The sequence below is a fragment of the Formica exsecta genome, unplaced genomic scaffold (genome assembly GCF_003651465.1).
Source record: "Formica exsecta isolate Colony F162 unplaced genomic scaffold, ASM365146v1 scaffold314, whole genome shotgun sequence".
NCBI lineage: Eukaryota > Metazoa > Arthropoda > Insecta > Hymenoptera > Formicidae > Formica > Formica exsecta.
This window is the reverse complement of record NW_021850397.1, coordinates 497,140-515,789: the sequence shown is the minus strand read 5'-3', so window position 1 is coordinate 515,789 and position 18,650 is coordinate 497,140. Positions and strand designations below refer to the sequence as shown.

The following is an 18,650-nucleotide window of genomic DNA, read 5'->3' as shown; positions in this document are numbered from 1 at the left end:
AAATATATTTATATATACAATGCATATATTTAAACATATATTTCACAATAATAAAACAATAAAAGGTACGTAAAGACACATCTGTACCAAAAGTCGGCACTGCCGTTTGTAAAATTCAAACAACTTCAACCTCAGCTGAAGCACGACGAGAAACTGTGGAAATCTTAAATAGAATCCTGCCGCCGAAAGAATGGGAAGAGGATGGCCAAATATGGACACAACGTGTAAAAGATTAGAAATTCTTAAAAAAAAAAAAATTAAATTTATATTTTTTCAATTATGTACGATAGTCTGCCAGTGCAATGAGAGACATGTATGCTACATATTATTTAGGTTTCGAGTACTCCTGCAACAAGATTGGATGTAATAAATTTACAGGAGCAACTCGATATGCGATTACAACAAAGACAGGCTCGAGAAACCGGTATTTGTCCCGTTCGTAGGCAACTTTATACGCAATGTTTCGGTATATAAGATTTAATTATAAGATATAATACAAAGTGTTCAATTATGATCAACGAAGTCCACATCAATATCTTTGAAATTAAATTAGATCTGATATTTTTTTCATGACGTGTTATGATTTCGAGAAAAATATGGTTTTCCCACAAAGCCACAAAATACTATAACAAAGATATTGGATCTAATTTAGATTTCAGGATATTTGACTCCATTGAATATAATATGACACATTCTATACATAAAATAAAATAAAACAAAAATTTAAATGTATTTTCTACATATCACTAATCGCGTTTCAGATGAGCTAATAAGGCAAGTAACAGTAAATTGCGCCGAACGTGGATTACTTTTATTGAGAGTAAGAGACGAGATTAAAATGACATTGGCTGCATATCAGACATTATATCAAAGCAGCATTGCTTTCGGGATGCGTAAAGCATTGCAAGTATATATCTTGATATATTTTTAAGTAAAGACAAATATATTTGATAAATTTTGACGGCAGACGTGATCTGTAAAATTCAACGTGTACGAATTAATAAGACTTATTTTTATGTAGGCCGAACAAGGCAAAGAAAATTTGATTAATACAGCCGAGGAATTACGATTGCAAAAAATCGAATTGGAGAAAATGGTTGCGGAATTAAGACTCAAGTTCGATCAGGCTGAGAAAAGATCGGCCGAATTAAGGGAAGCGGAGGAAAAGAAACACATGGAAGAAGTGCAGTTCCTTAAAAAAACAAATATGCAATTAAAGGTAAGAATCCGTGTGTATGTATTATTTTTAAGCCCAACTGAGATAAGAAAGTGTCTTTATTTGTTATTTATAAACTTATATTAAACTATCTATCAAGCTTAATTATTATTTCGAAAAATATTACCATGTAGAAAAATTGAATTTTCAGACTCAGTTGGAAGGTATTATAGCACCGAAAAAATAAAAAGCTCATATGTGAAAAAAACTGCCATTAAGAACGTGTATAAAATGTAGCTATATTTATATTTAAACAGGAATGAAAAGGTTTACGTAAAACTCTAATAAATATACATCCTATATTTGTGAATAAACTAATAATAATTTTATTGCAGGTAGACACAAATTATTTTATTTTTTACATAATATTCTTATTATTTTTTGACCTAAAACTTGGCAAAGTCTTAAAAAATACATTATTGTTCCATACCGCTTAGATTTATAAAATTTCAGTGATGCAGAAAATGAATACAAAGTATAGACATATAAAATATAGACATACAAATAATATATAATGTAATTACAAGATCACATATATAACGGTAATTATAAAGAAGCTAAACAAGCAAATTAAAGAGACGAATTATATATAAAAACTAAAAAAATTTTTTACTCTGCACAATTATTTATACTTTGTTTAAATTTAAAGATATTTCAGCACCAAAATATCTCTATTTTTGAACTTTAACAGATAAGAACCGTATTTCGCACAATTGTCAAAAATAAGCTATACAGATTAAGTATTCGAAGCTTCCTGAATGTTTTACAGTTTTCGCCATTGATGCAAAAACTAAATTAAGGAAAGAAGCAGCGAAGTAGGAGACGAAATGCATATAAAAAAAGAATTATTTTGTATGAGATAATAGATATTTTAACGAGATACATAATTCTTATGTGAAACAGTTAACGTTGGCACTTTTAAAATATTTTCGAACATCGATAACATTGAACATTGTTATTGATATTAATAAACTTGGATGCTGGGTGGTTAAAGCGACAATCCGATCAAGGAAATTAGTGAAACGGAATCTGGATTTTTTTCTCTCCGTTCAATTACATTCGTACGTGACGCTCTATTAGCTTAGTAAAAAACATTTTTGATCTCCATCCCCAACATCCAAACTCTATCTGTAATATAATGTCTTTCAAGTGCCTCTGCTGCGGACAGCAAAGTTATGATGAACCCACTTAATTTCACTTATTGGTCCCTCGTTCTTAATCGCACTTTAAACCGCGGTTAATCGCAATTTTATTTAATTTCGCTCTTATTTACATTCATTGGAAAAAATCTATTTGCATTACCTATTGAATAAATATGTATTAATCGCATATCTTTTTTTCAATAATTAAACAATAATGTAAATACTTGGTATAAAATAATATTCTTAAATCTAAAATGTCGGACTGATACGGTGTAATTCGATAAACAAATATATATATATATATATATATATATATATTGTGTGGATGATAAATTATATATAAATATGTAAAGTGTGATGTCTTAAATTCTTTATAGTCTCGTACATATATATAATATATATATACTACTGAAAATATATCCAAGATAATAAAACTGTGTACTACATATATGCAAAATTTGTTCCGATTATATCTTGAAACCATCGAACTATAATTGTAAAAATCTACATTTGCTCTTGATGTTTTAGTGACTCCTCAATGTTGATAATTCGCATTAAAGCAAATCAAAATTTGATTTTTTTTTTTTTTACTTTTGACTGTTACGGATTTACTATTTTTATAATATAATATCTATTACAGATCAGAATATCTTCATAAAACATATATTAAAGTCAAATAAATAAAATATTTTACATACGCAAGATATAGATCCTCGATCAACTTAAAGCCTATAACATTGTCTCGATATTATATTTTACATGATATTCGCGAAGTAATTATAGAAATGATAATTTTAAAATACGCGTAATTTTCTTTAGCACATTGCAATAAACATAAATAATTAATATAAGAGAATGGACATTATATAAGATATTATAATGCACGTAATTATATAAAACGTAGAGCCTTATATCCGTAACATTATAATTGCATGGTTTTATCACATCATTTGTATATCCCTTTAAAAAAATCATAAATATTCTCGAGGAAAGTTGGACGAGAGAAAACGAAAGTGCACGATTTTCACTATGCGTATAAAAATGCAATTATGCTTGACGATTTTTTGTCAATACAAAATAGCTTTCCTGTGTCTTTTGCTTTACAAAAAAAGATCATGTTTTCGTACATATCCTCTATTATAAATTAAATTAGATTATACGCAAAAAATTATCCAGGAAATAATAATTAAGAGGCATAACATAAGATGTCATGGAATTTTCCATGCTATTATTTGTTACTAGGATATTAATTACCTTTTCACCTTTTTAAACTTTCATTTTTTTCCTTAAACTTTATTTTTATTTTACACCTCGTAAATCTCGAGTTAGCAAAATTTTAAGTATATTGAACATGAGATACGTGTAAAGTACTTGTAAAATATATCAATAATATAATGTATAAATGAAAATGCAGTAGTGTGTGTGTTCAACATTAAGATATACCAATCTGTATTACACCCGTTCGATTTATAAAACTACGTCGTATACATATGCGATACACATATAGGATAAATAAAAATGATAATTATAAATCTGTACACAGACGATATGAAAGTATCGTATTTACTAAACCAATCACGAAGTTTTGTGTGTAAGCATCTATATTTTTCACCGAATACGTCTATGTAAAAAACCAGGCTGCTATTTTTTGTTTATATATGTAAGATTTATTATATTTATCTGTGAGAAAAAGGAAAGATATAAAACGCGCGCAGGTACATATATCGCAATAATACGTACCGATATATTGGAAATCTAAAAGTGATCGATTTCGCTTTCGAATATACACATATGTGCACGTATATGCATATACAATTCATTTATGTAGTATAAATGTATATAATTGTAAGCAATATTAAACACACATAATTTGCGTGTAATAGTCGAATATTGTAGTAACACAAAGGTTGTTATTCAGATATATATATAACATCAATGTTTCATACCTATTCTTTAAAATGCACATTTTTTGTCAGTGACGACCTTTCTTCGATCGCTTTCGTTTCTTCTTCTTGGTAGAGACGACGGTGATGCTCGCGTCCGTTTTAGCACTAGTGACTTCAATCGCGTCGGTCGTGGTATGAGAATCTGTTTTTTTTTCTTCCGCGGTGCTAACGGCGATATTTTGTCCCGCGGTATCTTCGCTCTCGCTGCCGGCGTCGCTCACACTTTCCACGTCGTCTTCCGCGTTACTTAATTCTAACGATATAATCTTCTCTCTCAAAGTCTCCACCTAATTATGAAAATGCATACATTGTTATTAATTTGATCTTATCTTATTTTTCACATTGTATGTTACGGCGTTTATAGGGGATATATATTTAAGACAGTACGAGTGTGAAGTTCTTTTACAAGGCTTACAACGGCGACAACCTAAAAATTTTGCGATATCTAAAAGCATACATTAAAATACAGGATACACATAGGCTGAATAACGCAGTTTATGTTGCATGTACTCTAGAATGTATATCACTTTACTCCGGAATGTTTACAGAACGAGAGAGTTCAACTCCAGAAAAAAATACATTATTCGTCCTATGCTCCTGGACTTTTTTTAAAGAATAATAACTTTGCTGCATTTCTATATGCCATGGAAAGCACATCTAGAGTGTAAGACATGCGAGTTAATCTGTGCACACAAAACATACAGATGTGTAGCCGTAAGCTTAAAAAATATGCGCATAAGATATAAAAACCAAATTACCGATAAAATTCAGGTAAAAGTTGTTAGTTAGATCAGTAGAAGTGACATTCGTAGTTCAAGGTGGTGCGTAACGTACCATCGATGTAAGCGATGGACTCTTGAAACAATAAACACAATAATGTTTCAACAAATGATAAACATGACATTTGGATGCATGAAAGCGTAGATAAAAAAAAAAATTTTTTTTAAACGTTTCTACTAAAATGTATATTTTTATGTGAAGCCTACTGAATTTAATCGCTCGTTACTTTCTAACATTGCGACCAACGATTCGCTTCCCGTGTTAATATTACCGACAACAATTTTTAAGCAATCCGGATATAAGATAGAGTTAATATATCATAAGCTTGCAACAAGCTTCCCAAGATGTGTGCAATCTGGCATAGAATAAAACCCATATTTTTGTACCATAAATTGAAAAAAAATAAAATAAAAAGAAACAAGGAGTACGTATTTTCGAGTAAATATGGTGCACTGTAGAAATCGTTGCAATAGTGATGATTTGTAATTGTGCTTTCTTTCTCTCTCTCTCTTTCTTTTTCCTCCATTGAAATACGTGTATGTGGTACTTTAATCGCTGATGCGAATCTTTAGAAGGTATAATACCTGACGCTCAATGAGCTTTTCGACGTATTCAACAGTTCGTACACGACGTTCACCCGTCACCTCGTCTAGATATTCCTCGGTACGCCGAGTGACCTTCTCGTCCACTACTTTCTCAGATTCGCGTATCTCTTTAGGGGGACCCACTTTACTGCGCACGGCGAGTTTAGGGAAATCCGCGCTAGAAGGCCGTAACGTAGCGAACTAAGGTGGCAAAAGACAGACAAATGGGAACCGTTGTAATAACAATGAATTTTCTCTTACTTGATGAATGTTATGTTAATTAAAGGCGAGCAAGGATAGCGATTAGTATACGCGGTCGCGAGTTAAACACACAACTTTGAAACGATCTCAAGCTTGTTATGTATATGTGTGTGTTAGATTATTAAAAATAATTAATTCCCTCTTGCAAAGGGGTAGAGGAATACTCTTTCTATAAGATACTTACTTCGATTGTCTTCTCTTGATCGGAAACAGGATCAATTGTATCGGCCGTGTCGTGCGTTTCTTCGCTTTTATTAGCGGTGTCCATTATCTCGCTCATCTTTTTGATCACCATCTGTGCTTGAAGTGCATCCTACAAACAGAAAAAAATATTCAATAACGTATCTTGACAATAAAAAGAACAATTAGCTATTATAACTCGTTAATATATATATCTATATACGCACGCGCACACAGAGATACAGACACACATACAGCGGGTTTTCAATTTTACCTGCTCGAGAGATTTAAGACGAGCTTGTCGCCAAGCGGCGCGTTTCTCCGCTTTGAGCGCTCGCTGTTCCGCGGGGCTCAGAAGATGTTCCTCGTCTTCGTCCGAAATAAGGCCCTGATAAAGAAAAGAAGAAATTTCGAATATAACAAACATTTTGCGAACAGAGTGATTATAATAATTTATGGTAGATCCAGTAGGTCGAGAGTGCTCTGACTCTCTCCTCTTCTCAAATATATAATTATTTTTTTCATAATTTTAATCAAAACATTTTCATGAAAAACATTATAATGTATTGTTTATCGAAATAATAGATAAGTGTCTATCGTGAGAGATATAATACCTCTTGTATTAACCGTTCTTTCAAACGACGTTCCGCTTTTGCTGTCCTCACGCTGCTGGGAACATTCTGGATAAGAGGGATCGAAGTTCGCGAGCTCAGTCGGCTACTGGAAGGTAACGAGCATGCATACTGACGAATGATATACATACATATGTTACAAATATCGTGTTTATTCAAAAAAAAAAAAAAAATACAGAAGCAACACATTATAATTAGTACTAGTCAGATTGTTCGCATTATTGATGGAGGCTTGCAATGTGAGCGTATGTGTAAATGTATTTTTTACGCGAATGGGACGGATCATTATTACTGAGATATAGTAAAATTATTACCATATTTTTCGCATATTGATAAGCAATGTAATGCTCAATCGCCATCAATTATTAACCACATTTAGAGATGAAAAATAGTTTTATCACATTAATCTTCTAAAAAAATAGAAAAAGGGAGTATTTCAAAATTCTAGTAAAAATGGGATTTTTTTATCGAGAAGATGTTACATTATTATTCGCACATTGTCTATTATCGAGCCTGCCACAGAGATCACGCATAAAGAAATCTTTTTTGTTTCGTACATAATAAAACTGAGAGAAAAAGAGAGAGAGAGATTTATCATATAATCGAAATACTTAGACATAATACAGGCACAATATACAGCGAATAGAAGCGTGTAAGCGGATTCGAAATTTATCGTTATCAGAAAATAAGAGTGGAAATAAATGTATGTTGTAATCAAGTGTATTGCATATCTGCATGCAAAACATAATTATGATATAGCGATCATCGAATATTTGTGAGATTTAAGGACGAGCCTAGTAGACGATTCGAGATTTGCATCACCGTCGCTTTAGAAAACGGTTCGAAAATCTCATCAATCTCCGAATCGTAATCGTAATTAGTACGTTTGAATACCACCAGAAAGCTACCGGATTTTAACAATCTGGTGTTCTAAAAATCGATTATCATACATCGTGGAATGATTGTCCACGACTCATAACGCAACTTTCGGAAGTTGCCATTAATAAATCGCATTTATTTTTCAGTATAGTAATACTGCACAGTATTAAACAATAATTTAATTGTTAAAATATTCAAGTATTAAATTAAAATATTAAATAAATTCAAATTTTGAATGAGAAATGAAGAGATGATGCATATCGCTTGTTGGTATTCAAACACGATAAAGCACATGAATATCCAATATTGTAAAGACATGCGCATAATCGCAAAGAAATTATATTATCCTAGAGTTAGAAACGGAACACACTATACTAAAAAAATACTAAGCGTATTATACTTATATTCAAAAAACATTATATGTTCTTTTATATAAATTGCAAATCTCTCAGTCAACATATATATAGTCAATATAAATATAATATACTAACATAACAATAAATTTTTTCTTTACTTTAATAGCTGCCTGCATATTACGTTATATTTATGCAAATGATTGAATCATTTTTCGTCTTATTCCCTTATAATACTTGTGTACTAAAGATTCAGAATATCGTACTTGTTCAAACTAAACGTCACTCTCCCACATACACGCGCAAAAATTGTATTATTTTCAAGATAAGAAATAATTTAAACGTGATAATTAAAGCTTACTTAGGTCGTCCATTATTTTGATCATCCATTGTGAGATCCAAATCTTCGAGACCTTCGTTTTCATCAAGCTGTGCCCATGATTTTAATTCGTCTCGCGTCAAAGTTGCAATCTTTTTCTCTATAAAAACATAAATATGTATGATTTCGTTAATCTCAATTGCATTAAAATACAGTATATAATATGAAACTGTGAAAAATTATAATATTAAATATGATAATATCCTTACCTTCTTCTTGTCTCATTTTTTCTACCTCGTCCTGACTTAAGAAGCTGAATATTTTATCTGTAACATGTATACATATATGATTATTTATATATGTATATAAATTTGAATGTGTATATATTGGTCATTTGAAAGTAATATTTTACAATTATAAATTATGTAATGCATAAAATATACAATATACCCGCGTGCCAGAAACACACACATATTCTCACCTGGTTTAGGCGATGGTTTCAAATGTTCTTCCATGGCACTTTCAAAAAGCTTCTTTTTATCGCTGACTGACATTTTTGTTAATGGTGGCGTCGGAGAAGAAGTTGGAGATTGCTGTATTTATAACATTTATATATATAAATAACTATCGGCTCGCATAACTTTCATAAAGAACATTATTATATTATGAATAGTAATAAGTTGAAACACACATTAAAAAACGAAAGCATACATTATATATCCCCTTTCTCTTTATATAAATATATTATATAATATGTAAAAATATAAATAAAACTTTAAATTTAGTAAAATTTATAAATATTTATAAATTTCGCATCTTTTTCTCCTAAAATATCGGGAAGATGTTAGTACGTTAAATTAAAAATTAGACATGCTTTTGAAACCCACCTCAACCTGAAAATTCTCGTCAACAGAACGTGCTATCTGTCGTTTGCTAAGGGAAGCCGAAGTGTCAAGATCTCCCCAGCATTCGGGAGCGGTTAGTGGTGTCGGGGGAAGTCGAAAACGTGCATGTTGTATGTAGGGTGTTTCATAGGATACGACGGTTTGCGGGGGGTAGGCTTCTTGCAACGGATGCCGAATTGGTTGCTCAATGGTTGCGGATAACGTAGGCTTGACATGAGAAGGATGGGATGTGCCGCGATTCGAATTCTTTTTTGAGATCGGCGGCAGATCGGCAAACGTGATACTGCGTTTAGACAAAGATTTTTTTTTCGTCGGAGAGGGTAAAGTGTGCATAGAGGTAGAGCGTTCGAAACTGGCTGCCTTAGGAAGAGTAGCTGATTTCGACGAAGAGAAGTCCCTTGACGTTCCAGAGGTCTGATTCGTTCTTGACTGGATAAATAATATGGAAAACTGTATTAATTATTTCGGTTAATACGTATGGAACACGTGATGCAGAGTGAGAAATAAATCGTAAATGATAAGAGTAACTCATCACAAAGTAGTCAATCACATGCGAAGCTACTTGATATAAATCGTAACGCAAAAAAGGAGATATGTATATATATGTATATATAATTTATAAAATTGTGTAAAACTATTTATATTAAATATAATCTATAAAAATAATTCAATAAATTTCAAAAAATGCATTATTGACGTTCAATAGTGATGACACACATAAATTCCATGGTGTTTACAGATAACGATACGGTAGATTGTAATAAAAGAACAATTTATAAACGTTGAAACAATAACATGCTAATTGGATAACTGAATATTAAATATTCGCTTTTATAAAGTTTGATAATCGTACTTTAAACCAGATTTATTTCCGCCGAGTGCTACATGTCATACAAAATCTATACGTTAGGATTTAAAGAAGAATTTTTCAAACTTCTTTGTCCGATCTCCCGGCTCTTTTTACGATCGTCCGATAGCGTATGCATCCTCTCAATTGTACTATTATTGCAATAAATCATGCAACGTGTTGCGCATAATTTCATCTGTGTAAACATATGTGATCATCGGTACATGTTAAACACGTTCGCTCATTTTATATAAAGCTATCCTATATTATTTGTACCCTATCCATCGTATATTGATCGTATGGAACACGTGATGCACAGAGTGAAATAAATCGTAAATGATAAGAGTAACTCATCACATAAAGTAGTCAATCACATGCGAAGCTACTTGATATAAATCGTAACGCAAAAAAAGAGATATGTATATATATGTATATATAATTTATAAAATTGTAAAACTATTGATAATCGTACTTTAAAACAGATTTATTTCCGCCGAGTGCTACATGTCATACAAAATCTATACGTTAGGATTTAAAGAAGAATTTTTCAAACTTCTTTGTCCGATCTCCCGGCTCTTTTTACGATCGTCCGATAGCGTATGCATCCTCTCAATTGTACTATTATTGCAATAAATCATGCAACGTGTTGCGCATAATTTCATCTGTGTAAACATATGTGATCATCGGTACATGTTAAACACGTTCGCTCATTTTATATAAAGCTATCCTATATTATTTGTACCCTATCCATCGTATATTGATGTAGTAGCGGAGACTGTATGTGCACCACGAGAGTACTCCCTTAGGATATTTGGGTGTTTTTTTTTGTTTTTGTTTTTTCTTTTTTGGAGTAAATCTCGCTTGTGTGTGCTACTCTACCCTGAACTGTATATTACCCTGTAGAATAACTCAGTACGGATGTGTCTCATCTCTCATTTCGCAAATTGCATATTTCTCGGTAAAAAAAAAATATTTACTCGTATTTCGTAACATAAGAGAATTTCATACGTTTTATTTATATACTCTTATTGCTTTACATCACTCTTGTACAAGATTCAAGCGAATCTAAATAAGCACAGGGTATTTTTACTCGGAAACAATCTTCAGCGTTTGAGAAAAGATCTTTGCGAAAATAGCAATAAATAACAAGAAAGAATTATTGTACACGTGAATATAATCTCGTTCGAAATAAGCTTATACAGGATTATTTCGTTTCATATTTATTGGATTTGAGAAGGGAAACCAGAGATTCGGCCCAACGAAAATTGTTTCACGGTGAACAGTCTCCTCTACTGTAGGATATTATACGAAATAATATATAGCAAATTGATTTTTAAATGAAACTGCTTGTGTGTGTGTGTGTGTGTGTATGTGTGTGTGTGTATGTGTTATGATAAAATAATATCCTACAACTTTCTCTTATCTAAACACGATTATGAAAAAGTATCTTCATCTTAATATACATCTCACAACAGGGATAACTATCAACCACTTTCAGAAAACCTCTGTGCGCATAGGCAGATTATTTTAAAAACGTCCAAATTTCATTCCTATGCCGATTAACTGGAACTTTAACATTAACATCTCTCTTTCAGATACTTAAGTAAATATTTTATTATATGACTTATCCGATAATTTTGTGTAGTATTATATAAACATCTGGTCCATTAGAGTTATGCAAACATATAATGATTATAGAAAATATATAGATACATTCATTCAAATTTCAATAATGATATGACTCAATTACAGTATTGAATGTACCAAATGTTAAAACTGTATTAATAGATCTAACTAAGAAACGAAGGCCAATATTTAAAATACGCTCACAACGCGCGACGTTGTAACTCTTAACAGAGATCGAAATATTGTTTTTCTCTTGCAAGAGCAATCAAGATAACAAGGATGATAACAGCATTTTATGAAATAAAATTATTCATCATGTACGTTTATGTCCGTATACCTTTCCGAAAGAGTCGATCTTGCCCTATATAAGCACAGTAATAATTAGTGATATAATATTTTAATTACTTTGCCAACTTTCTCTAAACAATCTTAATTAAAAATTATTAACTTCTAATATAATCAATAATCGTATATATGTTAATTAATCACAAATTACAAATGTAATTGATTGCCGACTGATTAGAAATTATAAAGGTAATTATTAATAGCAAATAACAGTTCGAATAGAGAAAAACGTGCTTTTAGCAAATTTATAAAAAAAAGTAACAATACAACTCAGAAATCCTTCTATTAAGAGAATATGAATTTGTATCTGAAATAATTACATAATTCAATATTGGCAATTAAAAAGTCGCGCGCGAAAGGACAAGGTTCAAAGAAATTCTCATTAAAAAAAAAATTCAAGTATTATCCAAGAATTAAAATACGGCCTGTATAAGGAAAAGTTCCGACATCGCGTCGACTCTCTCCGATTTATATGCTAAAGATCAAATTAAGAGAGATTTGATTATCGGGACATCAAACTTTTCCGAATAGATTAAAGACGATAATGTGTTGAAAAATACGATGATGTGATAGTACAATCTGAAAGCTGAAATATTCAGTATTCAAGCGTGAAAATATCGCGGAGAATTATCATCTTATTTCTTGTGTAGGAAAAAAAGTTGTTTTTTTTTTTATTATTGAACTACGTTATTAATGAAGCTGTGTGCAAACGTATAAGTAACAAGGCGCATTACGCGCTTCTATAAAATTAACGATACTAGATAATATATATATAAAATTCTCAACCAGGAAATATATATATATTTTATATCTATATGTATTCTATTTTTGGAATTATATTCTAATCTTTTTTTAACGCGATATAATACAACGCATTGCTAGAATCAATTTAATATTTGCTCAGACATTTTAACAGGAAGGTATAAAACAATTACCGACAATTTCTTTTATAGATGTATCATGAAGAATATCACTTATGTCTGATTATAAAATAGTCGGAATATTATTTTTTTTACAAATACGACATTGTTAATAGAATCTCGTGTAGAAAATATGTATGCTCTTTCAAATCATTTAGTAAATTGTAAGTACGGAACGATACTTGTGCTTTAACTAGAACATTCATAATGTCTCTTTCTTGCGATAAAGTGACGACAGACCTTAAATAAATCGTAACTTTCCTTCAGTGTTTTATTACATACGATTAAGAGAACGTAAATGCGTATGGAGATACGTAACGCTTAAGAATACGTAATTAATTCTTATTTAAATGACCAAAATATATTCACATTTACGATTGTAATAGACTAACAAAGATTTTTAGAAACTTGTACACAAACAGACCCTTATTATGTCAAAAAATTGTCAATTCCTATATCACAAATCGCCTCCTATCTTTATAACAACCATTCATTCGATAGCTGAACAAAATCACGCAACGGTTAATCGAGATTAACTGTAGCGACCATATTTTATATATGTATCGCACATATTACTAAATTTATATACGCAAACAAGTTTAAAGAGTAATATACAAATCTTACTAAAAAGATTCCGTTAAGTATATGTATATATAAGAAAAATTTTTTACTACAACTTGCGTCTTTATCTATCACAGAAATATTTTCCCTTGTTATCCGACATTTATATAATCGCGAATGAGAAAATATAAAATTATATAATATATATTAATATTATATATATTATATATAATATTATATATATAACTCAATATATGTATGTAATATATATTTATTTATCCGTATTGCATGTATGTATGTATGTGTTATATGTATGTATAGATGTATAGATGACAATTTTTTTCGAGTCGAGTAAGATATCACAATTATGTGTCATGATTCGAAATTCTTGTCCTGCTATATTTTGTCGAAGCAAAAAATTAATTACGGATTCAACCCAACCGTCAGCGTATTTCTCGATATTTAATGTCGTTAATGGCAGTATCAGTAACAAATGGAGTAACAAGTGCCGTATAACATTTGGTGGACATATAGAAAAACGCAATGATAAACCATCATGAATGTTATACGCGAGTTATACAATGCCACTCTTTTGTGGTTAATGGAATTCTTAGAGAACGTTTTGTTATGGCACGCAATCCTGCGGAATCGGAGGCATGGACGCAGACACACGGGGAAAATGAGTAGAAAGACGAACGACTCACTCCTGTTAGAGGGCAGCCAAAGTAGCGCTATCATCTTCCACTGTCTGTAAACATGTGAAATATCTCTCTCTTTTTGGCGCTCAGGAGAGCATGCGACGCTAAAGACACCGAAACAACTGTACATTTCATGCGCCATTTAGGTTTCATTTAATGAAATTATGTAATAGATCATATGTATGATGACGAATAAGTCCATGAAATTGCTTAGGTTTCTCATTGCGAAAATAAACGTAAATGTAAAAAATGCAGATAACTCTGTTAATAACAAGTCTGATTTGAAGGGATTATATTAGATCGGTTTTGATAAAACCAGAGTGAAGGTAATTAAATTTAATTTAAAGTTTTTAATTGGAGATATTGAAATATCTATATGGAATGATACTATCTCAACAGAAGAATTAATATCATTTTGTGTGTGTATGTGTGTGTGTGTGTGTGTATATATAGAGACAATAATGTTCCTTAATGAAAGGAAATAATTTAGACAATTTTTTGAAAAATATAAGAATTATTATATGCTATTAAAATAGCTACTTTAAATATCAGAAAATTCTCTTTCTCTTTCTCTCTTTATATGGATCTTCACATTTCATGCAGCACATATATAATTGTATTATATATAGTTGTATAAATGTGTGTCTTGTAAAGTGACATAGTGTTTAAAAGTTAGTCGGATTATCTCATACAAGAAAATCAGTTGACAGTTGATTTATTTCCAAATCAAAACTCTTGATCTGGCAGATAACCGTTTTATAACAGTACAGATATTATATATTAATTTCTACTCCCCCCTCTCTTCCTAAGAAATTTTAAAATTTTAATCTAATAACAAATAAGTGTATCATATATTTACGTTTTCCTTTGTAGGTTTTAACAATATTGGATAAAGCAGTTTTGAAGGAAAGTACAAAATATATAATATTTTCATGCTACAAAAAAAGCCATGCCAAGCTAATAAAAAGAGGGCAATGCTGATGGTAAGTGGGGAATGCAACATTTTATGAAATAAAAATATTATTACAAATATATTTCTAAATAATAAATTAATAAGGAATGCAAAAAGTTATCAAAACAAATTCTTTTTCATTAAGGAAACATCGAGTTCAAATCGGAGGGTTCATAACTGGAAGTAACAATCTGAAATATTTTGTTATATTCTACATGTATAAGATGCTACACGTATATATTTTCAAATTTATGTTAAAATGTTTATGTTATTTGAAAATATAAGATACGTGATTAATAAAAAAATTAATAAATTATATATTAATGCATTGTATTACTTACATTATTAGGATTCTGAGGTGCTAGTGTGTGTTTGCTCATAACAATCGTCGTAGTTTTGAGATCTTTGGAACCTCCGGGTGACTTTGGCGGTACCATGTCGACAGGACTGTTCGATTTGCTTACTAGTGATTCTGCCGCTCGTACAACATCCATTACCTATGTCAAAATCAAACAGTGCAAATAGAAATTGAATTATTGTATACTGAATTTATTTCCGGGAAATATGTTGGAGAAAATGTTTGAGAATTACACATTTGTTCTATCAAAGAATATAAAAAAATCAATCGTTCTCTATGCACAGTAGCTTTTACTATATTTTCAAATTTAAATTATTTAAATGGAAAATATTTCGAAATTTTTTTTATTCAAAAATTATAAGAACTCGAGATTTGCTGGAAATCGTCCTACCTTTTCGGGTGTAGATTTTTCTCTCTGCTCTACAAGCGCTCGCTCTCGTTCCTCTTGTTCCCAAGCGACGAGTTCAGCTTTCATTTCTTGTTCTTGCCTAAGAATCGCAGCTTCCTCGTCATCTCGGTCTAAACTGGATACACTTTGCGACAACGATTTAGTACCTTCCGCGGCCGGATCTCTCGATTCGTTAGACACTTTAGCTTCCTTAGAATTTTCATTGTCGGATAATGTTAATATCGGTTCAATTTCACTTTTGTCGTAACCCTTACACACAACCAATGTGATCGTATTCCCTGAGCACCGAAGGATATTGACAGCTTCTTGATGAGTCGCACCTAATAACGATGTGCCATTGACTTCCAGTAGTCTCATTCCAACCTATCGTAAAATATATAGAATTTAGCATAAATCGAATATTAAAGTCAGTTAAAAAGTAACAAAATAAATATACAAAATGTACTTGCCTTCAATCGTCCGTCTCTTTTGGCTGCACCACCTGAATTAATTTTTGATATAAAAACGCCCTCGTCCGTATGATCGAGAGGATTGCCTTTCTGTCCTCTTCGACCTCCCTTAATGTGCATACCAAGCTTTTCACCTGCTTCCTTCGTTATCACTAATTCCTAAAACAGATTATATTATCCACTTTATAAAGCAGATTATTATTTCTCTTTACTTAAAATTATAGTATAAAATATAAAAATAAAAGATATTATGTTACAGAACTATATAAATTACTTTAATTTTTATTTAATTATAAATAATTATTATTTCAGAATTTATTATTGATATAATAAATTTTTCAATTGTAATCATGATTAATATTTATTTATGCACTTTAGTGACATTTATAAATTTAAATTTAAATATTAATTAATAAATGAGATGTAGAGAAATTTGTATTGTAGAGAAAATATTAAGAATCGAAAAAATTAAATTAAAGAATAAGATGACTCGAATATTCGAATAATACCGACATTTGAAAAATTGCAAAAACAGATTGATTAAACTTTTGTATAATAAAAACCATTTTATTTTAATTCAGCTTTTGATAATATATGCTAAGTGTAATTACATGATGCAAAGCACAAAAAAGCACTTGAATATAAAATAATAAGTTTCTGTGTAAATAATAGCATAAGCAAAAGCGAGTCATTCATAGTAGTGAAATTTGCAGCCTGTTCGTGTGAGACTAAGCATATAAATAAGGATGTAAAGTTATATGGGTCAAACGCATCGAGTACTTACTGTCACAGAGATGTACTCTATTTCGACCAGCTTGTGGGGCAAATTATAAGAAAAAGTTGCATTAGGTGAGAAAATAAAGCATCGCGAATGCCGTTGTTTGCAACTAACAAGCATTTCTTCAGTGTTAGTAAAACGTGAAAAAAAAATTTTTTTCAGAAAGCTATTCACTTATTAAATAGAGTGCCTGTATAGTTCTAATTGTAGCACAAAAAGATATACACAAAGTGTAAGTGTTCTTTCCTTAAGAAACAATCTCTTAAAGGTGCATATCTAATTTACAAAATAACTGTGATTAATAATCTAGAAATTGTAAGAAGTCACACGCATTTCACTAATCACGCATTGCATTCAGTCAATTTGTCAAAAGTGACGTGAAGAGAACGCACAATGTAATTTTATGATATATGATTGTGTAAAGTTATATTTAATCCGTAGATTTATTTATACAGCTCTAAAAGCATCGCTAATCTAAGCAACTATGTAAAAAAAAATAATGTCGCGTATTGTGTGCCACTGCAAAGTGCACCCGCTGATAATTTACCTGATAATTTTCCGGAAGCGGGTCATGTTGGATGGTGAGCACAATCTGGTCTCCTGGTCTTAAAAGTTCCATTACTGCTTCTTGATGCGTGGCCTTTGTTACATCTGTACCATTCACTTTTAATATCCTATCGCCCATTCTTAGTTTACCTGACTTAGCTGCTATGCCGCCAGGAACAACCTAATATATTTACATAAAAATATAGATAAATATAAAAAAATTACGTATATATAAAAATATATAATAAATAAATCTATATATAAAATATATATAATATAGATATAATATATGTGTGTGTATAATGTGTGTAAAAATAATTAGATAAATATATTTAAAAAAGACATAAGAGTAAGAAACTTACATGAGATATAAAAATTCCTGGTTCTTTTGCACCAAACGGCGTACACGAATGATCGGTTCCCCCTATGATGCTGAAGCCTAGCGAGCCTTCTTTCACAAGGATAACATCCTGAACAATGTGATTATTAAATTAGCCATATATTAAAATATAGAAATTTTAATTTTACAAGATGTTGAATTAAAATAAAAGCTTAGAGTTTATATAGAGTTATTAGAATGTGAGAGAGATAGTAGTCCAAGCTATGGATTTTAATATAGATTTTATGGAAATAAAATTGTGACAAAGATGTACTTCTCTATTTATCCCATTTTATTAAGTATTGATATGGGAGAAAAACAAATCTACGCTACTTACCTATTTCCATGCCAGAGGATAAGTAAACTCTCTGTTTATTATAGTCCATCGTTAGTTACCAAAATTGTTTCTAAGATCGCCATTGACATATGTTTTTTAGATAATTTTACGAAAAATATATATAAAATTGAACATAAGAGAAATATAATTGAGCAAAACATTATGTACGTAAGAAAATTCGCTAAAAAATGCACAAAACCAAATGTGCAAAACAATGCAATCTATAATTTATACTCTGATACAACAAT

The 18,650-nt window shown here is 30.8% G+C and overlaps 2 protein-coding genes across 12 annotated transcripts in view; one reads left to right on the top strand and one right to left on the bottom strand.

Annotated features, from left to right (window-relative positions):
- The window catches only part of LOC115237929 (33 kDa inner dynein arm light chain, axonemal), a 2,501-nt gene extending 732 nt beyond the window's left edge, over window positions 1-1,769 (top strand). Inside the window, exons 2-6 of the mRNA XM_029811318.1 lie at window positions 66-224; window positions 334-466; window positions 762-907; window positions 1,022-1,219; window positions 1,368-1,769. Of these exons, the coding sequence (XP_029667178.1) occupies window positions 66-224; window positions 334-466; window positions 762-907; window positions 1,022-1,219; window positions 1,368-1,403 (672 nt within the window). The 3' untranslated portion in view covers window positions 1,404-1,769. The remainder of the gene's footprint in view (window positions 1-65; window positions 225-333; window positions 467-761; window positions 908-1,021; window positions 1,220-1,367) is intronic.
- Window positions 1,770-2,671: 902 nt separating this feature from the next.
- LOC115237931 (protein lap4) overlaps window positions 2,672-18,650 on the bottom strand; it is a 29,680-nt gene continuing 13,701 nt past the window's right edge. For 2 of the 11 annotated variants that reach the window (XM_029811319.1, XM_029811324.1), the window contains exons 21-35: window positions 18,049-18,156; window positions 17,688-17,867; window positions 17,147-17,176; window positions 16,363-16,521; window positions 15,896-16,276; window positions 15,488-15,643; window positions 9,180-9,626; window positions 8,774-8,885; window positions 8,562-8,618; window positions 8,335-8,452; window positions 6,724-6,829; window positions 6,384-6,497; window positions 6,114-6,242; window positions 5,669-5,869; window positions 2,673-4,591 (exon numbers count right to left, since the gene is read on the bottom strand). In XM_029811319.1, coding sequence (XP_029667179.1) covers window positions 4,331-4,591; window positions 5,669-5,869; window positions 6,114-6,242; window positions 6,384-6,497; window positions 6,724-6,829; window positions 8,335-8,452; window positions 8,562-8,618; window positions 8,774-8,885; window positions 9,180-9,626; window positions 15,488-15,643; window positions 15,896-16,276; window positions 16,363-16,521; window positions 17,147-17,176; window positions 17,688-17,867; window positions 18,049-18,156 — 2,559 coding nt within the window. In that variant the 3' untranslated portion in view covers window positions 2,673-4,330. Of the gene's footprint in view, window positions 4,592-5,062; window positions 5,160-5,668; window positions 5,870-6,113; window positions 6,243-6,383; window positions 6,498-6,723; window positions 6,853-8,334; window positions 8,453-8,561; window positions 8,619-8,773; window positions 8,886-9,179; window positions 9,627-15,487; window positions 15,644-15,895; window positions 16,277-16,362; window positions 16,522-17,146; window positions 17,177-17,687; window positions 17,868-18,048; window positions 18,157-18,650 lie in introns of those variants that run through there. The other 9 variants (XR_003884412.1, XM_029811321.1, XM_029811325.1 and 6 more) reach the window with 9 other exon arrangements.